Source organism: Copadichromis virginalis, linkage group LG16 (assembly GCF_057382275.1).
Source record: "Copadichromis virginalis isolate Kocher_CV1m ecotype Utaka linkage group LG16, C_Virginalis_male_GT1.1, whole genome shotgun sequence".
NCBI lineage: Eukaryota > Metazoa > Chordata > Actinopteri > Cichliformes > Cichlidae > Copadichromis > Copadichromis virginalis.
The window spans coordinates 34091267-34116876 of record NC_140633.1 but is presented as its reverse complement, the minus strand read 5'-3'; the positions used below and the strand labels follow the sequence as shown (position 1 = coordinate 34116876).

At 41.4% G+C, this 25610-nt stretch overlaps 1 protein-coding gene across 2 annotated transcripts in view; it reads left to right on the top strand.

Annotated features, from left to right (window-relative positions):
- Positions 1–15862: 15862 nt before the first annotated feature.
- The window catches only part of LOC146691177 (collagen alpha-3(VI) chain-like), a 105214-nt gene continuing 95466 nt past the window's right edge, over positions 15863–25610 (top strand). The window contains exons 1-3 of one of the 2 annotated variants that reach the window (XM_085434459.1): positions 15863–16144; positions 23549–23663; positions 24039–24671. In XM_085434459.1, coding sequence (XP_085290585.1) covers positions 23573–23663; positions 24039–24671 — 724 coding nt within the window. In that variant the 5' untranslated portion in view covers positions 15863–16144; positions 23549–23572. The remainder of the gene's footprint in view (positions 16145–23548; positions 23664–24038; positions 24672–25610) is intronic. The other variant, XM_085434460.1, reaches the window with a different exon arrangement.

Genomic DNA, 25610 nt, shown 5'->3' with positions numbered 1-25610 from the left:
GGAAATTACAACTTTTCAAGGTAAGTACCACTCATGGACGACCGGGGGAAAACACGACGGTGAAATGAGTCAGTTCGTAAACATCAGCAGCTCTGAAGGGCCTTTTCAGGACAGCTTAGGACTGTGACAGAGTCCCACCACGTTTCCATCTTCAATGAGGCCGAAAATGTATTTCCAATCATGAATATGTATGTGATTTATTGTGGAGTTGTCATAGCTACTGGACTCTGCATTAATAGATTCCAGCTGTCAATTAAAGACATGCGTTGAGAGTTCAATGGTAGGCATTGTTCAGTCGAATCTGTGAGTCAGAGAAGCACTGGAGGAAGGGGGACTCTGTGGCCATACTTGGCAGGGCAAGAGGGACACGTGAGACACCAGAACCACGTTACAGCAACAGTTAAGTGTTGGAAAGGCATTCAGCCTCTGCCTCTTCTGTGGGGACAAGCAGGAGCCAAGTAACTGCTTTTCTGCAGAGTAGACATTTGCTTAAAAGCTGGTTTAAATAACTGAATGTTAATTTTACCCCCCAAAACCTAATGGAAAACATTTGATAGCATTAACTCATCAGAACATAATCAGTCTCCTCTGTAACTTTGATTTGAGTATATCTGGTCCAATTTTTGAGTTTACCTCCCAGTGAGATTGAGTGGGTGGTGTGGCGAGGAGGTGGTGTGGTGAGGAGGTGTGGTCAGCTGTGCCATCAGTTGTCATGTAAGAAGAGGTGTAACGGCGGTCTGAGGTTGGACATAGGAAAACTAAGAGAAGAATATTCCAGAATGACTTTCCAAACCAAAATGGGTGGAAATATGTGCGCATCACGTGACTGCCCGTGTTACTGAGGCCTTGTTGAAAAAGAACAGTGGACCCATGTTAGCAAAGAGACACTTGGAAGGGAATGACTTGTTCCTTTGAAAGCTTCCAAATAAAATCCCTGACAAGAGGCACTTAAAAATCTTTTATGTTGTATAATGGCTTTACTTTCATTGTTCAAATCTTTTCTATTTTGCATACGTTGTTTACTACTAAAGTGAAGATTCAAAATGTATGAATGTATTACATCATATGGAGTTAATAAATCAGATTACATGCCATATTCATTGGATTTTGCCATAAAACTATTCATGCAAGATTGCCTTCTTGCTGTGTTGAAGTGCCGACACCACCACAGCACATATGCACAACGTGTTTTTATACCGTACACATGCAGATTATTACAATGTCAAAAGCAGCCAGAACTCCTTCTGATACATGATCCCATGTTTGTGTTGCTCTAGAATAGAAGGAATCTTGGAATTCAACAACATGGATACCACAGAGACGCACTAGCATGTAATCCTCCAACAAAGTAAAGGTGCAGCACCTCTGGGAGATGATGCTGTGTAGACTGAATTTCAAAGATTGAGATTGCGATAGAAAGGGAACAACCACAGCAGAGTACAAGAGAAGTGTGAACTGTGGACAACGTCTGCTGTGAAGTTCTTTGTTAGCTCTATTCAAGGCACAAACAGTAATAGCAATAGAATTCTGGTTGTTCCACAGATTCTTGACATTGCTCTTGCAGAAAGCTACAACAGCCTCATACATGTCTGCAAACACTGAACGCTATACGTTGTTGAAGCCTCAAGGCACTTCAGTGGTTTGCGTGAAGATGCTTTGATACCACAACCTTTGACTTTCTGTTGGTCCGATGCATTTATTTCAATCCATTTGAGTACTCATTAAAGAAAACTGACATATTTTTGACTGCCTGTGTGGTACTGTGCAGCAGCAGTCATCAAGGTTACTGAGAAAGGAAGCCAGCGTGTGGACATACTAAACCGAAAACACTGGTTTAGGTCTATAGCTTGTTTCTCACTTCATAGCAACTGCACGAACAGGGTGAATATTTTTTAATTAAAGTTTGTTGCTTTGATTGATAGTTGTGCACACCCAAAGAGCTGTGGCTTGTAGCTATCTGCTAGGCCTCACTTCTGAAATTTAGGTCACTGAACAGGGCCTTTTGACTATGTGCATTTTTTAGCTTTTTTTAATAGAATTATCTGATGGCATTATATGGCTTATGGTGTAGTAGAAAGTTTGTGCTCAACCTTTGGTGAGTGACATTGTAGTACTTAGTACTACAATGTCACTACTTAGTCTGTTACTTAGCACTAACTAGCTGTTTTTGATGCTCAAGCAGTTAGCTTGTAACTTACCTCTCCACCGTCTTATGGTCACTTGTGGCTCCAAAACATGATAAAACATGCTGAGGCTTCAAAATGCAGCGTCCAGAGACTAGTGCATGACATCCTGTCAGGTAATGTAAATATTAAAAAGTTCAGCAGATTACTTGCTTTGCCACAGTACATTCTCATAGAGTTGCTAGCACAACTGAGGGCTCCAGTCCTCTTTTGCACTAAAGAAAACTGAACTCTGTTAATGGGGGCTTTCACCAAGATCCCAGTGATGATATTTCAGCTTGGGATGATGACATAACAATGTTTGGTTTGGCCTCCATGCGACCAGAAGTGGAAGACGGCGATTTGATGTTATCATTCAAAACCTGACCAGAGTGTTTATAAGGTTACTATCAGAACTCAGATTCCCTCCCCTAATACATCTTCCACTTATTAAAGAAAAGTTATGCAAAATGCTTAACTTTAATGCTTTGAGGTGTCTGTACAAACACACCAGAGAAGTTATCACAATTGTGTGAAATTAAGCAAAAAGCATATAAGCAATATTGTATATACAGTAAATAAAATGAAAATGAATGCTGTGTTTATATTTTTATATGCAAACATCTGAATTCCTGAGAAATTGCATATTATAATTTAGAAATGTTAAGCAGATACTAATAAAAAAATAAAGGGGAATTAAAAAGCAAAGGAAAGGAAAAAAGGAAAAATGCAAAACTGTAAGAAGATGAAACCAGATAAAGATTCAGGCCACAACAGTATGATGTCCACCACTCATCTGGACTCCTTGGTGCAATTCCAGGTTATCAGTGGTTAATTCCAATAAGAGCAAGGGAAATCAAAGGAAATGGGATCACTGAAGAATGGTACGCAGCTGAGCTCCTCATGTGTGCAACACATTTCTATTTTATAACTCCTTGCTGGCCTAAATTGTTTTTTTCCTCTCGGCCAGCTGCTTTCCCTCCCTGCTTCCTATTTAGTTTTGATTTGTTAGAATTCCTCTATTTCCCAGTGACCCTGTAGATGGGGTTAAAAATTACAGCACAAATCATTTGCATCTTACAGGCTATGCTTATGTGACAGAAATGCTTTTATTTATCATATAAAGAAGGCTGTACTGTAGGTGAATATTTTAGCTCTAAGTAGAATGACTTAATAAAAAGGACATTCACCATGCTTTTCCAGTTATGGTTGCCATTGTTTATCTCATAAACAAAACAACATGTCCAAATAAAAGACATAATAATGCCAAAGCAGAGGTAAGTGGGAACCTCCTACTGTGTGGAAACAGCAAAATAAAAGACTGTTCATTCCTGCCTCCTACCTTTGTAATGATTGCATATTGCAGTGTTTATCTATAACTTTGTCAGATGTTAAAGCTTTGAAGCTTGTGATGATGAAGCTGAATAAAACATAAGGCCACAAGATTCTCTGCCTCTCCCTGACCATCCCTGCAGATGTGAGGCCCAGCAGATAACTGAGATGAAGCACAGCTTTTTAAGGATCTGAGACCAAACAGATGCATGATGTGATAAGTAATTCCACAACAGCGTTAAGACAGAATACGGGGTGGGTTTATTCCCAAAGAGGAAACGGCTTGTATAAATAGTATAAATAGTTTTTGACCTTGTTTCTGACCAACACTAGCAGAGAAGACCAAGCATGGGGGAAAAAAAAATCACAACTCACAATAATTTCTATTGAGAGGTCAGTAGATTCAATTAAATTAAATTCAATTCTTTATACAGTGCCAAATCACAACAGTCGCCTCAGGGTGCTTTATATTGTAAGGTGGACCCTAAATTAATACATAGATATTCTTAGTGTATCGGCTGTGACCAGCTGACCTCTGCTGCTGCTCTGAAGTTTACTGCTTTTTGTGGATTTACACACCTAAATGCAAGATGTAAGCAAAGTTTTCATTAGTTGTCTTGATTGATTTCCATGCTCTACACTGACAATGTACTGTTTATGCTGTCTTTAAATAGACAGTATAAAGTTGGTGTGAAGGTTGACCATGAACACCACAGCTGCTATGCGACAGTTCAACACAATGCTCTTTACTTTAAATACATCATAGTAATACAGCAAACGAATCTGTTTATCCTTCATTTTAATGCACCCTTTAAATAGCACAAAGTTCAGTTTGTTTTGCTGAAGTTTCACAATATGAAAAACACAACTTCACATCATATACAGATTTAAGAATGACTTACATGTAAACTTTAAAATCTCAGTTTATCAAATCCCGCTGAGCAGTCCTTACATTTAAATCCAACCTAAAGTTTGGCTGACATTGGGTCGTGCAACATGACAATGATCCCAAACACGGCAGCAAATCTACAACAAGGTAGCTGAGAAAGAAAAGACTTACGGTGTTGCAATGAATCAGTGAAAGTCCACACCTCAAACTAATTGAGTTGCTGTGGTGGGACCTAAATGAAGTGAAGCCACGTTGTAAAATAAGTCGACCAAAATTCCCCACAGTGATGTGAGAGACCGATAAAGTTATGCAGAAATCCATTACTGCGGGTTGCTGCTCACAGTAATCTATCTACCACTAAAGATGGTTCGAAAAGCTGCAGAATCAGAAGGTGTAATTAGTTTTTCACAGGTCTGCATAGAATCATGTGAAAACCTTTAGTTCCACATGACTGTTTATATATATATATGTATATATGTGTTTATATATGTTTATATGTATGTGTGTGTGTGTGTATAAAAAAACACCCAGCACGCCCCTGCGGGCGGTTTATCCTTCAAGCTCGGGTCCTCTACCAGAGGCCTGGGAGCTTGAGGGTCCTGCGCAGTATCTTAGCTGTTCCCAGGACTGCGCTCTTCTGGACAGAGATCTCCGATGTTATTCCCGGGATCTTGCACCCTGCTGTTATGTGCTGGATTGTCTCTGGGGCATCTTTACACAGCCTGCACCTGGGGTCTTGCCTGGTGTGATAGACCCCAGCCTCTATGGATCTTGTGCTCAGAGCTTGTTCTTGTGCTGCCATGATTAGTGCCTCTGTGCTGTCTTTCAGTCCAGCTTTGTCCAGCCACTGGTAGGATTTCTGGATATCAGCCACCTCCTCTATCTGCCGGTGGTACATACCGTGCAGGGGCCTGTCCTTCCATGATGGTTCCTCGTCTCCCTCCTCTTTCTTGGGTTTCTGCTGCCTGAGGTATTCACTGAGCACTCGGTCAGTTGGGGCCATCTTCCCAATGTATTCTTGGATGTTCGTTGTCTCATCCTGGACTGTGGTGCTGACACTCACCAGTCCCCGGCCCCCTTCCTTCCGCTTAGCGTACAGCCTCAGGGTGCTGGACTTGGGGTGAAACCCTCCATGCATGGTAAGGAGCTTTCTTGTCTTTATGTCAGTGGCTTCTATCCCCTCCTTTGGCCAGCCTATTACCCCAGCAGGGTACCTGATCACGGGCAGGGCGTACGTGTTGATGGCCCGGATCTTGTTCTTACCATTCAGCTGACTCCTCAGGACTTGCCTGACCCTCTGCAGGTACTTGGTGGTTGCAGCTTTTCTAGCGGCTTCTTCATTGTTCCCATTCGCCTGCGGGATCCCCATGTACTTGTAACTGTCCTCTATGTCTGCAATGTTCCCTTCTGGTAGTTCAATCCCCTCAGTTCTGACTACCTTCCCTCTCTTACCATCCGACTACACTTCTCCAGTCCGAATGACATTCCAATGTCATTGCTGTATAGCCTGGTAGTGTGGATCAGTGAATCGATGTCTCGTTCACTCTTGGCATACAGCTTGATGTCATCCATGTACAGGAGGTGGCTGACAACTGCTCCCTTCCGTAGTCGGTATCCGTAGCCAGTCTTGTTAATGATCTCACTGAGGGGGTTCAGGCCTATGCAGAACAGCAGTGGGGACAGAGCATCTCCTTGGTAGATCCCGCACTTGATGGTGACTTGTGCTATGGGCTTGGAGTTGGCCTCTAGTGTTGTACGCCACATCCCCATTGAGTTCCTGATGAAGGCTCTTAGGGTCCCATTGATCTTGTACAATTCTAGGCATTCCAGTATCCAGCTGTGGGGCATTGAGTCATAGGCCTTCTTGTAATCAATCCAGGCAGTGCACAGGTTGGTCAGTCTGGTCGTGCAGTCTCGGCTGACTGTTCTGTCTACCAGTAGCTGGTATTTTGCGCCTCTGGTATTCTTGCCAATTCCTTTCTGTGTCCCGCTCATGTATTGACCCATGTGCCTGTTCATCTTAGCCGATATGATGCCTGACAGGAGCTTCCATGTAGTACTGAGGCAGGTTATTGGTCGGTAGTTGGAGGGGACCGGTCCCTTCTTGGGGTCCTTGGGGCTCAGGACTGTCCGACCTTCGGTTAGCCATTCCGGGTGTCTCCCGTTAACTAGCAGCTGGTTCATTTGTGCTGCCAGACCCTCGTGGAGTGCAGTCAGCTTCTTTAGCCAGTAGGCGTGAACCATGTCGGGCCCTGGTGCTGTCCAACTCTTCATACTGGAGACCCTTTCTTGGATATCTGCCACTGTGATGGTTACTGGACCCTGTTCAGGGAGGTCGCTGTGGTCTGCCCTCATATCCACCAGCCACTGAGCATTGCCGTTATGGGTTGCGTTCTTCTCCCATATGCTCTTCCAGTATTGCTCCGTCTCCAGCCTTGCTGTTCTCCTATCTGTTTTCGTCTCTTGCCCACCAATGCCTTCTTGTTCCAGTAGCCCACTTTTCGTCAGGGTGGGAGTCCAGATTAAAATCCCGCTCCACCACAACCACCCACACATGCAGGACCTTGGAGTAGGGGTATGTCACCAGGGTGCAGAGGAGGCTACCTCCCCCCCCCCCGTCTGTCCCCTTCTGGCTGCCTCTGCCTCAATTTTATCCCACAACTTAGACATTCACATTACTCACACTCTCATTACACATACATATAGGATCTTGGGGGTGGGCACGATACACGGAATCCAAAGTACCATCAGGGTATACACCCCACCCCTGGCGTCGTTGCCCACCTCTCAATTTTAAATACACGTAGACATTGAGGGCTAGCAGGAGGGACCATGCGCTTACCTGCTGCTCTCTGGCAGGTAGCTCCATGCCCTCCTGGATTTTAAATGCACCTTAGAACACACATGCATCAACACTACAATGAGCGGGTGGAGGGAGGTTTGGAGTCTTCTCTCACCCCCATTCTCTGCGACCTGCTGGAGCGGGGGGGCTAGGAGGAGTTGGCCGTCCGACTGCGGTCTGGAGTGTGGGGCCTTCCTGCTGCTGTGGAGTCGGGGCGGTCTGCCTCCCCCCACCGCAGGGAAAAGGGTAACACCACCTGGGTCTGGGTGCAGTTCCCCCCTCCAGGGGCAAGGGTACCTAGACCCGGTTTGTAGAGTACGCTTGGGGAGTGTGATCGTGTGTACAGCGTCTCTTTATGTCTGTCTCCACGTTGGTTGAGTGTGGAGTAAGTGCATATGAGAGCATGCGGGTGGGAATGGATGTTTGTATCTGTGTGTGCCTGTGTGTCTGTGTCTATATGTCAGGTTGGGTGTCAGGCGCCACCTCTCTGGGGACATCTTAGGCCCTCCAAGGTTTGGAGGCCTATCTCCCCCTACCACCACTTCCCTGCCAGTGGCGGACTCCCTCAGACATCGGTGCGTTGGTGGTTCTTTGTGTCCGGGGATGGGCGTCCAGGTACACACCGGCTCACTCCTTGGCGGCCGCTTATCGGGGCCTGGAGCCTGGGGCTCGCTCGGGCCACTTTGGAGGTGGGGTGCCCCCGGCCTCTCGGCCTGGGGCTCGGTCACTCAGGCACGGGTGGCTGCCGGCGGAGCTCACGGGCACGTCACTGCAAGTCCCCCTGGCTTCTGCTCCGCGGCTGCTGAGTGAACCCTCATCTGGGACTCTCCTCAGCTCTTTCTGGGACAGTGGCGCGGCTGCCCCTCTGTTGGTCTTCCTTGGTCTCTTGTGTTCTGGGGGCCTCTGGATGTCTGGAGTTTTGATCTCCTCCATACCTGCTTCATGCCCTGGAGGACGGGGCTGTGGCCCCCCCCCCCCACACCCTCTAGCAGATCATTACATGAAGGAACCTTTAAAAAAAAAAAAAACAAGCGCGTCCATGCTCACAGGTGTACACACGGGTGATCACACCCACAAACTACACCCTTTTTGGCTCCTACCTCAAAGCACACTGTGTTCTGTTGATCTTATGTGCTGCACAATAATGTTTAATATTTAGTATTTACTGTCATATTCCCATATATCATTGTGATGTTGTTTATTCTATTACTCTTGTTCTCTTCTGCTTGTTTTCTTTTTTCTTTCTCAGCAGGTGATCCAGGTGATTGATATATGCATTTTTCTTTTCTTTTTTTTTTCTGCCCGTTCTGTTGGTTTATGTTTTTTGCCCTTCTCCCCCGTCCCTCTTCTCAGCTGTTTCTCTTTCCCTCTTTCTTTCTCCCCTTCTTTCCTCCAGTCAAGTCTGTCCCGTATTCAGTAAGTGAAAATAAAATAAACAATAAAAGGTGAATCAAATGGACCATTATGGCAAGGCTGGGATGGTCAGTTTGGTAAAGTAAATCCGTTGGGCATCTTTCTTTGCCTTTAGACAACAATTCTGATGGCAAAAGAGCCAAACGGGACAGGCACAAAAAAAAAAAAAAAAAATTCAGAAATAGGAAGCTGTTAACTTTGAAGTTTTTAATAATGAAGTGGTTGTTTATTGTGTTATGTAATGGCTACACAATAATGAAACCACCAGGGTTTAGATTGGCTCACTTTCACTACACAATTCTGTTTGAAATCAGTTATGAAAATTCCAGAGAAAATAGAGAGGACGGCTATTCCCTTTTCTAGGTACCAAACAATGTGAACAACTGAATAAATGGAGTGACTCTGGAAAAAGAAAAACGGTCTCATTTTCGGAGACAATAGAACCTTGGAGGACTTACAGAATATGAAATCATACAAAACTGAACTTTGTATGGGTTTACGCTCAGTGGACAGTGTTTCAAGGCTTAAAAAGGCTTGAAAAGCACCATTCAGTTGGTGTTATTTCTACTATAATAGAATGTACTAATACCTGCTAACACACTACAACTTAATTGCCGACTCGTTTTATCAGTACTCGACATTTTCAACCATAAGAGTAAGCCAGGGCCGACCGTCTGGACAGAATGACCTCGCTTGACAAAAATGCTGTTATTTTAATGGTCAAAATAGTTCACAAACCCTCACACTTATCCCTGCACTCAAGCGAGTGCAGGGATAAGGAAAAACACACATTTGCACTCAGAAACACACACGACATAACAAAACAACACAGCTTGCTAAGACATTCCTGTTAGCAGAGATAAGTCTGTTCCCTCACTCTCTTTCCCTTCAACCTCCCTCCTTTACCATCTGTAGGCAGTTTACTTCAACACCTGAACACACACACACACACACACACACACACACACACACACACACACACACACACACACACACACACACACACACACACACATCTGTAACCTGTATCTACTGCTTATTAGAGGCAGCAGCTCCACAGTTCATGGCATGCAAAAGGTTTGCGACTTGACCAATCACATGACCACAGTATGACTTTGTTACATAAACTGCTGGGGGGGGGGGGGGGGTGAATCAAAGGTGAATCAAATGGACCATTATGGCAAGGCTGGAATGGTCAATTTGTAAGTAAATCCGTTGGGCATCTTTCTTTGCCTTTAGACAATAATTCTGATGGCAAAAGAGCCAAACGGGACAGGCAAAAAAAAAAAAAAAAGTAAACTTCCCAACACTGGTTATGTAATGAATAATATTTTTTGTGCTGCCCTAACGTACAGCGAGTATGACCCTACTGTACTTCATGAAAAGTTGTATACAACTAATGGTAATTACCAAAGCACTATACGCCATTTAGAGGGAAAAAAGAGAGATTAATTTTATGAATTATTTGTATGTATTCATTTCAGAAAGAAAGCTTGTTTATATATATATTTAAAAATGCATGGCAGTAATAGTTCTTTTAATTTTGCTGAAATTAAAAGAATATCATCCTCCACACAAAATATATTACATCAGAAGTAAGGAGAAATAGTGAACAAATCACTGATTTTATATATGACCAGATACGTCTTTATTCAAAGGAAAACAAAGAAAGGCCACTCCAACTTTCTAAGATTAATATGCAACACTTCACTTGGATTTAAGAGCAATCTGGTTAGTATATTAAATAAATTATGTAGAAAATATACAGTACTTACTTGAATTAATGCATAAAGGTTTGTCACTCCTTGTGTGTCAGCTTGGCTAAGAAAACAATCAAACAAAATAAATCTTTCAGGGTTAATGATCTAAAGGAGGGTTTTTTTTCTTACCTGAAGGTAACAAAGTTTAGTTTGGTATTTTTTGGTGTGTAACCTGTCCTTTAAAATAAAGTGAACAGAATAAGATTGTGGAAACTGAAAAAAAAAAAAAAAAAAAAATAGGCAATAGTGTGCTTAGAAGGGAAATACCTCCAACCTGGACAAACATTTGCCCACACAGCATGCATGAATGTAATGTCTTTGATATGCTGCTTAGAGATGGTGGTGAGTCTCACAGCGGAGTCAGTGAGAACCCAGTGAGAATCGAGAAGATAACTGACAAAGAATCTAATCCATAAGTGATATCGATAATTGATTTGTAATGACTAAATTCTCATCAATTCCCACTGCTAGCTACTGTAGACAAAGGACACCTTGTCTATAACAATGTAACACATGGAGTATATGACACACCTGGATGAAAACATACATATTTAACTTAAGAGGTCTTAAGCGCAAGCCTAGGCTCCATCACTGTCAAGCGAAAGCAGAATGATTACTCAGCATTTTAGTCAGTTATTCAAGTCAAAGCACAGAAGAATTTCCTTAAATAGTTTCCATCATGTGTCCAGATGTGATGGCCATATCCAACATCAGGAAATAAATGATAGCTTGGATTTTGAATAAGGCCACCTGCTGGAAACAGAAAAAAAGTCTCTCAAAGTCCCACCCTTTGTTTTTGGAGTCCAGAGTTCTGGCACAGCAAAGAGCACCTCTGATTATACTATTATTAGGTCAACCATGTGCACTGAAAAATTAACTGTGAATTATGTAGACCTTTTTTGTGATGTAGTACATACACGGTTCACTTCGAAGTGTGCTGTTTGTTAGATTTGGTGCACGAAGAAGACACCATAGGTTTTTATGTGGAATAAAGAAAAATGACGGTTTCATGCAACTCATACTTTCATGAGTCATTGGGTGGTACTGAGTCAAACTCCTTGAAAAAAATGGAACGCACTGGAAAGCCAGTTAGGATTATACCATTTTCAGGAATAGGAAAACCAGTATGGAAACCAGGAAAACCAGTTAGTATGGAGATATTCCCCAGATTTCATTGGATTCTGACTTTAACTGTCAGGCTAACTGGCTAATTTTGGATCCTTGTTTTCTGAACTGAATTTCATATGCCTAAAATCTTACTCCCTTACCGTAGAGCCATTAATATAGCAAGAATGGCATGTATGGTGGACAATGTATACATTTTTATTAATCATAATGTACACTTTAATGAAATTTTTCCATATAAAGTTTATTTTTCAGGCTGACATTGTATTTGCCTATTTGGGGGCTGTTTTGAAAGCTTTCAGTAAACCTAACAAACACAGAAGGCATTTTAGAATTGCATTTAAGTAAAAATAAAAAGAATATAACTACTTTTTTACAAGACTTGGAAAAAAAAAACCTATGCCTTTGTAATGGTTATATGGTAATGCCCAATGTGAGGAAGCTTTAAAAAGGTAAAAATCCTCAGTGGGATTTACTATCTTTGAACTTCTACATTACTGTTATTACTATTAATACTTTCCTCGGAAACAGTATGAGTGACGTAAGGGCAGCACTCCTCTTCCCTTTTATTTGCTTATGCTCCATTGGAAACAAGTGTGTTGGTGAAAGCAACACATTCCCCCAAATAAGCCAATGAACAGTTTGTTCCTAATGCTAAAGCCTTCACAGGAATGGAAAGCAAGCAGTTTGAATACTTCACTTATGTGAAAGGGAGTCTCATGCTTTCATTTGTGAATAAAATAAACAGTGAATGTGTGTTTGGTGTTTTACAGGGCCTTTCATAATTTCCATATACTGTAAGAACCTACCAAAGTCACACCCAAAACATCGTCTGGTTGCCGAAGAAAGTGCCCCCTTGTTTGGGTTTTTGTTTGATGTGATTAAAGGTTAAGTGAGTCCCACCTCTACCTGCGGGTAGTTAATGACAGAAACAATGAGCCGCACTTTCACAAAGTCACCTTGGTGGTGTGCATCAAAGTATCGCCTTACTTCAGACAATTGTTCAAAGCTGTAAGCAGGACATTAGCATCAGCCAACAATATAATTAGCTGTCCTTTTCACACTGACACTATTGAATGCTTTGATTGTGAGAGGTCTGTGTTCAGTTACTGCTCACTCACAAGGGAACATATGTAAGACATGTTTTCTGTGATGAAGGAATATTTGGATTCAACCGACCCACATCTCACTTTGATCTTAACTTATAACATACATGAATGAATTTAATAAGAACCCAGAATTTTGTCAGCAGTTTCATTCATCATTTGGTATTTGGGACAGTTGCTGCTTATCCATCTTCACTTCCTCTCTGAACATATAACAACTTGTTACTCACACAATATTATAGCAGTGGGGTTGCCTAGCAGCACCATAACAGTGCAGAGTTTGCAGGAAATTTTTGGTGGTGTGAGTAATGACCTTCAGACAACAGAACATGGATGCACTGCTCCACTGTTATAAATGCTTCCATATGGTGCATTTTCAAATCCCTTTTTTGGATGCAGTTTGTGGAAGTGTGACTGCACACAGAGCTCGGTGGAATAAAAGGTTATCTTGTCTTATAATCAACTGTTGTTGTACCTCCACTTACTAGTGTTTTTCCCCCCACAGATATCAGGGAATTAAGTCAGATGCAGCATACTGACCTCCAGGAGCAAAGTCTGTTTTAACTCCCTGGCAGAAATATGCGACAGCAATCCTCCCTCCATCTGGTCTGAACATTTTAAGAGTTCAGCTAGAAGAGTGATGATGAGTCCTTTCTTTTTAACATCCACTTTAGTCCACTGCCTTATAATGGATTCCAGACTACTATCCCATTATAAAAACAGATTGCAGTGATTTGTGAGTAATTAATGACTATATTTAGGTGAAAACAGTTCAAAGACATGTTAAAATATAATGTGAACAATGCATTTTAAGAAAACTGCAACAGGAACATGCTTCTCATTGTGTTTCAATAACCTCTCTTTTAAATACACACTTTGGTTTTGTCATTGTTTCTGTCATTAATACACACTTTGGCAGCACGGTGGCACGGTGGTTAGCACTGTTGCCGCACAGCAAGAAGGTCCTGAGTTCAATTCCACCATCAGGCCGGGGTCTTTCTGTGTGGAGTTTGCATGTTCTCCCCGTGTTTGCGTGGGTTCTCTCTGGGTACTCCGGCTTCCTCCCACCGTCCAAAGACATGCAGCTTGTGGGGATAGGTTAATTGATTAATCCAAATTGCCACTAGGTGTGAATGTGCAAGTGAATGAGAGTGCGAATGGTTGTCTGTCCCTGTGTGTTGGCCCTGCGACAGACTGGCGACCTGTCCAGGGTGTACCCTGCCTCTCGCCCTATGACAGCTGGGATAGGCTCCAGCGCCCCCCGCGACCCTGAAAAGGATAAGCGGAAGCGAATGGATGGATGGACTTTGGTAAGTGAGAAGGCCAATGACTGGAGGAAAGCAGAATATTCTACAGTTCTTGCTTGATATGGGGTTTCAGCTCTTCACAAGTTCATTGCCTCCTTTGTCATAAATTTAGCTTAACAGCAACATTGCACAGAGTCCTAATATTCACTGTCTATTAACTCAAATTTCTACCAACAACTTGAAAATGCTAACTGTTGCAGCATAGCACAGCTTAAGAGCGGTCCACCATTTGCATCCAAATGGTTGGGCACATTTTGTATGTAACATCTGCACGTTCTAAGATTTTTTGCATCATTTTATGATATAAATGATCCATGAAAAGATCAGGGTTTGGAATTCAAATATTTCATCCAACTCTAGCGACTCCAGGATCATGCTATCTACAGCAGTAACAAGTAATAGGTTTATTTGGTAAATGTGCTGTTAAACATGCATTTTAGCACAGAAAAGACACAAATGAGAGACATTCATGTTATTCATATGTTTTGAGCTTTATTCTCTTCTTCTTCTCCTCAAGAAAAATATATCTCTTCAGCTGCTAAATGGCTAAATGCCCCAGTGTGTTTGCCAGCTAGTTGCTAACTGTGTCCGCTTGAGATACACAGCATTTATTTTAAGGAATTTGTTGCAAAGGTTTTCTATTGTGAATTAGCAGGAACACAGTTGACGGCTAGAAAAATATTAAGTTAGCTAAAATGCTAACATGATCATGATCAACTGAGAAATCTCTAACTAGACCTCCTGTTTACGCCTTGAGTAAAAATGTTCCGTACTTCCTCTCAAGGCTTACTAACTTGTGGCAGTTTAGTGGAAAAGTCCTTTATATGTCTCTTCGTCCTGTATATGTTAGGTACTAACATGATACAAGAAGAAGCAAACAGGCTGCTTGCTGATAAAATACCAGTGTACTTTGTAGCTGGACAGGCACGGCACAATGATGTTTTAAAAGAATTTCAAAAAAATACATATGGCATGGCTCTGTATGTGCTAATTTAGCTTTCTAACTACTTGTGCCTGCACAAGTTTTTGTTATAAGGTATGTTTCTATACTTTTCCACTGATTCTGGAGAAACCAGCTTCATGCATCTGCTGTAACTTGCATGCTAAAAAAAAAAAAGATGAAGGAGAGAAAAATGCAAACAGGCTACATGCACATCCAGCAGAAACAAGTACCAACATTGTTTATGTGGATGTTCATTTTTTAGCTCCTTCTCTCAGTTTTCCAGCGTGAAATACATCCTGTGACACAGTGGTTACACAAATGAACTCATAAGCAGTGTCATTATGCGTGGCTTCATGGCTGATTTTAGTTTGTTGCTGCAGAGCAATAAAATGTATTAGCAGGACTCAAATTTTTAGTGTGCGCCAGTGCACTGTCCTGACTGTGCTTTATGTTTACTGGTGAGCTAGTGAAACTTAATGGCCAGCGCACACAGTGCATTTCATCAGCTGTCTAGACAGTAGAAAATGACATAGCTTCTAATAAGTCATTGACAATACTAGATTGATTGGTGGAAGCTAGTTAAACTGCATTGTGCTTTTACTTGAGTCACTTGAGTCCAACATCAAAAGGAGGATGCATTGACAATTCGAAATCTCAAAATCAAATGAACACCAAGTTAGCTGACATGGCAAAGGCTTGAAAAAAGGGGCTTTGCAGAGATAGAGGAAGAAATGACAATATGTAGGAAAAGGTAAAGAGAAAAGCCCACTCCAGATGTGTGACATCATCCTCCCCGCTGCTTCCATCCAGACCAAACAGGGCCATGTGTCTGGTTTTCATTTACTTCTTTTCTCCCCCTCTTCTCTTCTCTCCTCTCCCTCCTTTTTTTCTTCTTTTTTTAGAGAAAGTGGGCGGAGGAAGAGAGATGGCAGAACTCCAGGAGTTTAGAAGTTTGTCCCATCTCAGCCTTGAACTCAGCACCACAGCTCCTCTGGTTTGAGACCGGGAGGGTGCCTGTTTCTTTCTTTCTCAACCATTTCCCCTCTTCATTCACGACCTCTCTCTGTCTCTCTCTCTGCATCTCTTATCAGTGGCCTTATTACTGCTTTGCTCAGCTACCTTCCTTCGGGGGGTGCTGGAAAAGCCAGCGAAGGGAATTTACCAGGAGGATAATGCCCAGTAGTCTAGTTCTCAGTCGTTTTACATAACTGATATCATTTTTCCTCAAAAACGAATCCAGTGGAGTACAGCTACTTCAGCTCAGGGTAAGTTTTGAATGTGCCGGTGGTGTTGTTGCAGAAAAAGTTTGCATGCTCGCTCAATTTCACTTTTACTTTAAGTTTGACCTCAGTTGCACTTTACATGATTATATATAGTGCATTGACCATAGCATAGTTTCAAGTCAGAACATGTAAAGTCATGATGGGTGAGATAATAGGAGGTTTGTGCAAGACTTTCTGGCATCTACCTCATAAATATCAAACAGCATGCTTTTAGCACTAACACTGAAACCTATACTTTAGTGGTGAGAGTGCTGTGAGGGCAAGAGGTGAGCCGCAGTTAGGGTGAAGGAGGAGACCTTAGCAATGTAGTGAATGATACATGTGAGTGGAGAGAGAAGCATGTTTGCCCCTTCTGTTAAAACTTTGTCTTCTGTGTGACTTTTTTGTCTTTGCTTTATAAATGTCAAATAAATATGTGGTGTAAAATCCCAGAGATGCTACATAAGGTCTTGAAAAATAAGGCATTACTTTGCACCATATGATATACAATTATCCTTTAAGCAAGTAAAACCACAAGCACCATGCTTTGCGATTTCACTAAATAACTAATATCAAGATGTGAGGACTACTGTTTTTGTCTTTGAGGATAGAACAGGATAATTTGTTCCATTAGATCGAATGGGGATTCTTATAGTAACCAAATTTTAAAGTCTCCCCACCCACATGAGAGCTCTAATGAAGAATAGTCGAATGGCTAGATGTTTCCGCTGCAGCCCAATACCACACCCTCCCTGAAACCAGTGCACAAGTGGAAAAGTGTGAACTAAGTGTTCCATGCTTCTGGCCAGATGCACCAGGAGAGCCAAAAGAGGGCTAGTCTATTGGTGGGTGGATGAGAGGTGGTGCTGGTGGTGGTAGAAGGGGGAGCTGCAGGGTTTAGTTGACCAGGTGTGAGTCATTAATCTTCCATTTCTCCTGTACGACTGTCCAAGTGGAGATGGAGGAGTTCAGCAGTGTTTCAGTGTATCCATGTGGGATTTGATGAATTAACTTGTCATATTCTTCTGAATCCAAACGTAATGAGAATGCACTGGAAAAATGATCATGAGTAATTCTCATGAGCTACTGTTCCACGTACTTGTGTGTTTTGCGTGTAAACCCGTTGCTGTGATACAGAGAGGAAGAGCTTGGTCGCGATTCAAATATGCTAGAGGAAACTTGGTGTGCGCTCCAGATTTGGTTTTATGTGTTTGAATTTTTTTTCGACGTGATTTACTACCAGCATTACGACAGTGCTGCAGCTCCCTTTGTAAGCTGGTATCAAAACCTTTATTGGCAGTGGTGCATCGGGACGATTCTTAACAAAAGGGATTTTTAGATATACAGAATAAATCACGATTAATGTGTTTTATAGCTGCTCTGCTCTCTCCAGCTTTTGTCTCTTTTTTTCCGTGATGCAGTGCAGATGTTTGGAAAGTTGGAAGAGTTTTCAGAATGCTCTAGTCTCAGGGATTTAGTACCCCAATCTTCTCTTTTTAAGAAGGCAACCATGAATAATTGTAAGAAATCTGAAGCATATTCTGGTTGGTGAAAGCACGTTTGAGTGGCTGCAAGCGTGCAGACAGATTAATTATAGTGCAATCACTTGCACAGGTCAGCTTAAAGGTATATCAGAAGGAAATCAGGCTTTAAAACAGACCTTTTCCTTGGCTACAAGTTGATCCAGCGTGTGCATCTCTCTCGTCTTTACCAATGCTACAGGAGTGTCAGGTTTAATATGTGAACAGGCTCAGATCGAGCACACATCTGCCAGGTGTCAGACGGTCTAACACACACCAGCTGTGTAGAACTGCCTGTTCAGCCAGCCTCCCCCTCCCGCCTTTTTAACTTCATCATTGAGCTTCCTCTCATCTGCTCCACACATGTCACATTGCATCCTTACAGCTGAGGGGTGGCGTGCGGTTGGATGTGCAGGTCCTCACAGATGCAGGATTGACTTTTACATGCTGGAGCACAAAGTCACAAGTGATATTTGTTCACCAGCGAGTGGCGGTGTAGCACCACCTCACGATCAGAACACTTGTAAGAATCTCATGCCTTGTGATTTCACTTATCTGATATAAAAGATACATCTTGTGCATAGAGAGCAGGCCTTAAAAACGGATTTGTGGGGATTGGCAGTGGCATTAAATGTAACAATAAAAGAAAGATATAAAAGTGTAGATGCTGGTTCAGCCTTTATTATGACTCATTAAAGTGTGGATTTCTCATTAAAGTTTCCTGTTAGGTGGATTTTATCCTCTATTTGCTTATTTAAACTAACAGTTAGAATGTTCCCCCTCTTCTCCAGCAGTGCACGTGTAGATTTATAGTTAATGACTCAATTATATTAAAGTAAATTAATGGAAACCATTATCTAGTATGATGGAGCAAATATAACAACATCTTGTTTATACAGTGAGATGAAAGATCATGTGTGGCTCCCAGTAGTTGAGGTGATGTAAGAAGACATGCTACTGCCATTGACACTGGCTCACTTTTATTTTAAAGTTAGGATAGTATTGTATTTCAAAGTAAAAGACTTAATGTCCCAAATATACCTGTAAGGGCTAAATGCCAACTGTGTTATATAAATGCAGCTCTTTCATCAACATTAATTTTAATAGTTTAATTTGAACACAGGGCCTTAAATTTGTATACTTCAGGCCAGGTTCACTGTTTAACACACGGGTTTTTAAAATCTGTAATCGTTGAGTGTTTAGTGCTTGGCTGGAGCAAAAACAAGCCATCATATGGTGAAAACCTATAGGTTAATATGATCCACATTGAGAATGTGTGTGTGGTGTACAAAAAATTAAACAGCATTAACTATACTTAAAGTGAGTAAAATAAAAGTGCTCATTATGTAGAAACATACAAATTACATTACAGAGTTACAGTTTTTATGATTTTAATGACATAGTTATTAAGTTAGTTATTTAGTTACTTTGTAGTTCTAACATATGACACCATAATACATTAGATTTATAATTCTAAATCTAAAATAATAAATTTGGCAGACACATGACCACTGACCATTTACATTAACTTGTCTGCCACTTAATCATTCATGTCAACATGATTGCCAGGTTGTCCAGATGAAGTGAATAACGCCTCTGTAACAGAGGCCTAAATACTGGTGGAAACAGTTTGTCCCAAATGGTTGTGAGTGGTGCTTGGAGTGTGATGGCATTTGCAGGGATAATGAAAGTCTCAGTAATGTAAGTCTACACTTGTCACTAGGGAAAAAGGTGTATTCCCTAACAGATTGGCAAAAACCTGCTTGGTCACTAGCTTATTTCACAGGTGGTAGTTTGAATAGCAGTGACAAACCTGTCTACAAAAACTGCCCGGGTATTTTCCGAGCTGCTGTAAAACTGAAAAGTGGAACACAAAGTGAAAATGGAGAATGTTCATCTTCAATGTAAAGAGTTGTGCCTCAGCGCTGTCAACATGTTTCAAAAGCCACAGCTTTTACTTTTAAGGCAAACCTTTTCCATTTCCAGTATGTGTCACACTTTTTCAAGTTTTACTACTGCTGGGCTCATAGTTGGAACTACAGGCAACTTTGGCAATCTGCTAGCAACCAATAATCACACAGGAGGTTTTTGGTACAGCACCTTCTTTCCAACTGATTTGAGTGAAATCCCAGTGTAAGCCAGGCTCTTCCAGGAACCACTGCCAACCAGGGGAGTACATGTTCCCCTAGCAGCAAATGGTTGCATCACATCAACTATGGCAGACAGCTATTGAGTAATGTGTACATGACATCAAGTGATGAACCTCACTATAGTACAAAGTACACATTTACATTGAAAATATGTTGGAATGTAAGTACAAAGCATTACTTGATAAAATACTTGTACTTTAAAACTTTCCATAATTTACTTAAGTTACCATACATAGTTATATTTCATTGTTGGTTTTATCCACACTCTCATCTAATGACATTGGTGGGTGGGGCACTATTATGAAGGAGTGGGTGCCACCCGATGTCCCCCCAATATATATGTGTGTGTGTGTGTGTGTGTGTGTGTGTGTGTGTGTGTGTGAGGACCAGCTGCGATTGTATTTACAGAGGGTTCGCAGGCACATTGCAGCACATATCTTCTGTAAATGTAAATCGACTGTATACACTGTGAAGTGGAGTGTTTCTGCTTGTGTAACTTAAAGCATGTGTTTTCAGTCTGACACTTCATGGTCGTGACTTGATCACAGACAAAGTGTTGATGTTGCATATTCACTGAAGTACACATACCGAGGTACACTAGATGATATAGGTAGTTGAATGACCTAAAATATCATAAACTTGCTAAAGTTAAAAATGTAAAAAGGCTAAACATCGGCGCCACCCAGTGGAAGCTGTGAAAAAAAGATATGTAATGGGCTACAAGCTACACAAAGATCAAAACAGCTATTGCAGTTACTGGCTCATTTCTATTCAAACACAACTTTAATGGTATTTTTAAAGATTCTATTCACATTAAACCCACAGAGAGATACTCTTCCAGTGTGTACTTCACAGTAGATTAAATGACAAAGAATAATGTGTGCTGATTTCAGTGGCTCACTGATGAGCCTTTTTGCACCTTTCCCTGTTTGTTCTTTGTGGCTTGGACGTTCCATTAGCGCTCTGTTGTTTGCTATCAAAACCTGGACCTGATGGTAGCATGCCAGAAACAAACTGTTCAGCTTGTTTTTAGAGATGAAGTGGGAAAAAATTGCAGCTTTAAGTTGCTAATTTTCTTCATGAATGCTCTGTCCCCCGTGCTGCCATTGTTTTGGTTGCTTCTATCAGTGAAAACAAGATTCTCCTGCCCTGCTATGTTTTCCTCTGCGGTGATGAGGGGAAGCCATAGTGTTCACACACTGGACGAGCCTGGCTGAACTCTTCAGAGCAGTGGTTTTTGTGTGACCCCAAATCACATGGGTGAACACAAACATCTGCCGCAGTGTCCAAGGCAGCTTAGATTTCCTTGAAATGAATGCTCTTACTGGTTTAAGCCCAATATGGAGAGTAACAGCATCTGGGGACTACGGGGATATTTTACACTTCCCTTATGTGGTTGATCTATATACTGTATATGTTTGTTTCATAAAGCAAACACTAATGCTGAAAATTTAAGGAATAACTCCAAACGTGGACTTTATGGGCACTATACACTGACCCTATAAATGTGATTGATATTATTTGTGTGACACAGCTCTGCAGCTGTTTTCAGTAGTTTTATTTCCTTCACCAGCATTCATCTGCAGGCCAACTTTTGAAAAGTTATGTTTTGTTTGCATTTGAAAGGTCATACTGGCTCACTTGTCTAAGATGGGAATACAAATACAAAGTTGTATGGTCATCTGCAAAACATGGCCTGCACAAACAGAGTGCACAGCAAAGTGTAAACACCATGACTCAGTGCCTGCAATTCTGCATAGAGTACAATGTGTTTAGACTTCATTATAGATTAAATCTACTGTAGCAGACATAGTACTTTTTTGGCTTTTTCTTCCAAGTCTAACACTAGTGCCTTGATGTAATTTAATGTTGTTTTTAAACACCTTGCCAGAAAATTCTTCTTTTGTGTTTTCATTTTCAATATCTACTAATTTTGGACCAAATAGTTGCTGCATAATCCACTTAAACTTACTAACATGCTTTTACCTGGCATTCAATTGACCACATGACATTTTTAAGATCAGATTTAAGGGCTCATGCATGGCATGGAAATCTAGAGGAGTTTCCATAACTTCAACAAGGCAGCTATATGCTGGCTCGCACAATAAAAATAAGCTAACAATAAAATATGGCATTAGCCAAGTTCCAGCTGACTAAAACAAACAAAAAAGAACAAGAAAAATGTAAAATATTGTAGAAAATGGCCCTATTGAGGGTGCTCATTCAAAATTAGATTTTTTGACAAAGACCACAGGATCAAGGTCAAACAATCCCTGGAGAAATTTGATATATATTACTTTATTATAAAAGGTGCTATATCTGCATTCTCCACCAGAGGTCAATTGTCTGTTTATTTAGCTTGCGTTTTGTGCACTGGAAAATACAAACTTTGTTGACATGAAAAAGACCTCCCCTTTTTATAAACTAAAGACATCTACCATAAACCCTTTATGATCCAAAATGTGACTTTTCTCACACCTAACCACCGAGTGCTGAGCTTTTAGCGCTTTTCCTAACAGGCTCTGATGCTATTAAAAAGACTGTTCTGGGTTTGGTTTAATATCCATCATTACCTTAATGAAGAAGAATTTATTGGTCAAAGGCCATGTGTGCCATTTCATTCGTAAGTATTAACCTTTTTGTTTTTGCATTCACTTCCTTGAGTTGAAATGCTTCTTGAGTGGTGAGTCATGCAGATGTTACAAGCATATGTTTATTTCCGCTCTGTCAGCTTCTTCTTAGATACGATTTTTGCACTTTGCTTTTATGCTCTTGGATCTTGAAAAGCTGTACAGACTTCTCTGTTCATGAAGGGCTTTGAATGAGTTGTGGGCTGGGATTTATGGGTTATGATGGTTATGGGAATGAATCATGTCAAAGACAAGTCCTCCACTGTGTGTGTGTGTGTGTGTGTGTTTTGCCTGTACCTGTAGATCTGTCTTTTCAGGCTCTTGATGGGTTGAGACCTTTCTTTGCGCTTAGGTCTCATAAGGTCCTAAGTGAACCATGTGTGACCTCTCTTTCATTTCCTGTGATGTTACCGCTCATCATAATGAAGGAAAATCTAACTAAGTAGAAAAAAAAGCACATCCTCTGTGAAACCAGACTTTCCAGTCTAATACCGCTTTTAAGAGCACATTATTTTTGTGAGCTGGAAAACTGAGTCCCTGCCAGGCAGAGTTTATTACTAAGGCACACTGGATGGTAATTTTCACAGGTGGTTTTGATCATCATCCCTCTCCACTCCGGCACATGCTGTAGCTCCTTCACTTACTGTGGAAATAGGTTGTCATGAATGTACATCAGTACACGCAAAAATGTACGCACAGTGCAATGAAAATAACTCATCGCAGAGTTATTCCCTTGGAAAGATAGCTTTGGAATGGGGAAATTAAAGAGGCAACATGACCACATTTTAGGCTACATTCAGCTAGTACAATGGGTGCATCTCCCACACACAGCATTCCACACACCAAAATTGGAACACAGATATTTTGAACCAGCTATTAGTGCAATTAATTGAACACTAAAGCATATTATTTGTCAACATTCTAGAAAAGCACCACCAGAGGTCCAGTTCAGGTACATGAATTTGCTGAGTTGAAGCCTAGCTAACAGTCACTGCCTAGAGTCACCTGTGCCCACTGACCATGTGTCAAAACCTCTTTTATGGTTATGGTTAATAAACTTTATATTCATGCTTTATAGCTCATATTTCGCTAATTCTGGTTTCACAGGTGCCTTCTTAGTTTCTTCTGAAGATGAGGAGTCATCATTTGCTACCGCTACGTGCTCTTCTGGTCGTCCTGCTTGCAGGACTTCTTCCTAAACTCGATGCCCAGGAAGATGAAGGTAAGTTTAACTAATTTAATCTCATTGCAGTCAGCAGCAGCACTCATTTTACAGATGATAGAACCGGGTCTCAATAAGCAAGTGTTTAAATATCAAATGCAAGCAAAGGGATTATAAAACTGTATTTGCATTTCTGACTTTTACATGTATTATGCTTTCAAGACTGAATGCAAACAGTTAACCTCAAAATGGGACATAAAACTTAGAATATAAAACCTCAAGAGATACTATAGTAGAGTAAGTCTGATACATTTGACACATTAAACATACATAAACAGACTGATGCTATCAAACTGAAGTACATTTATATTGTGCACTTTGTTAGCATCTTTTCACTGGTCTTTACTTTTGTCCTCCCAACACTCCCTTTGGAAGATTGTGCACAAGGTTTGGCAGCTGATATGTACTTTCTAGTGGATTCATCATGGAGTATGGGTCAAGAGAACTTTGAGCATGTCAGACACTTTCTGTACACCTTGATACAATCTCTGCACCAGGTCGGAGGAGAAAGGTTTAAATTTGCCCTTGTACAGTACAATAGCAGGCCTCACACTGAGTTCCAGCTCAACAGCTACAAAACTGCACAGGGAGTCCTGGCACACATCAAGGCTATGTCTTACCGTGGTGGGGGCACGCGGACTGGCTTGGGTTTGGATTTTCTGATACATACACATTTGACTGCTGCTTCGGGCAGCCGTGCTGCTGACGGAGTCGCCCAGGTGGTGGTGGTGCTAACAGACGGCCGCTCGCAGGATGATGTTGCCGAGCCAGCTCAAGTGCTGCGGATGGCAGGCGTGGAGATGTTTGCAGTTGGAGTTCAGGATGCAGTGGACTGGGAGCTCAGGGAGATGGCTAGCCAACCTCAAAGCACTCACGTTTTCAGTGTAGACACTTTCCCAGCCTTACAGAGTATAATTCAAGATTTAGTTGTGGGACTTTGTGATGCAGTGACCCAGTCAGGGGGGTTTCCTGTGGCAAATGAGGCCCCTGTGGCTGGAGGAGGGACAGGTAATGAAATGGGACCAGCGTCACTACCATACTAATGTCTACATGTGCAGAAAGAAGCTGCTGCACATGCGGCTGTGACTGGACCTTTTTATAATTAACATAACGATTTTTTTAACCACAGTAACCTTCCACTGTTCACCTGCAACATTAACACCACTTTTTTGATTTGTCTTTCAACATGTAATATACCTCTAATGCTTCAAAGATCACAGTACGATTTGCATGTGTTCACTTTACTGCATTAGGTGTTGTACCTGGTACTTTTGCAAAAGGCAGGTCTCTGATAGAGGCTGAAATGGCTTCTGTTATAATTCAACACGCCATTTTCAGAAGATCAGATCTTCCCCAGTGTCCTCTTCTAAAACCTTTGGAAGATAACAAGGTCTCTGGGACACTTTAAAAGCTTTTAAAGCCCCCGAAAATCAAACTGTGAGCTTTTAACAATAGCTAACCATGCACCACTGCTTATGTGTCCTGCACATGTGTGTTTGTCTTTTTTCAATCACAATGTCTATCTGTGTAAAATATGTGCAATATTCTGTTTTTGAAACAGTGATGAACCTGTCTGGAGACATCCTTGACCTGTAGAAGCACTTTGAGAATGTTTTTATCTTTAAATAGCCTAATCTATTTGCTGTCATAATTTAATGACATAAGAAAGGCGAACGGTAATGAAGAATGGTAATTTAAGATACTCAAATATCCAAAGGGTACATGTTCATTTCAAATGAAGCATTGCCATTATATGTGGTTTTGCTCTTTTTAAACAAAATCATACGTCTCAATGACTGCAAATATGCAGGCACCAAGGATGGTTCACAGGGTCATGACTGGTCACGTCATCTGAGGTCTGTAACAAGAGTCTGCATGGAGTGGTTGAACTCAGCGGAGCTCATACAAATGGGCATATTACATTATTTTTTAAATATTAAATATCAT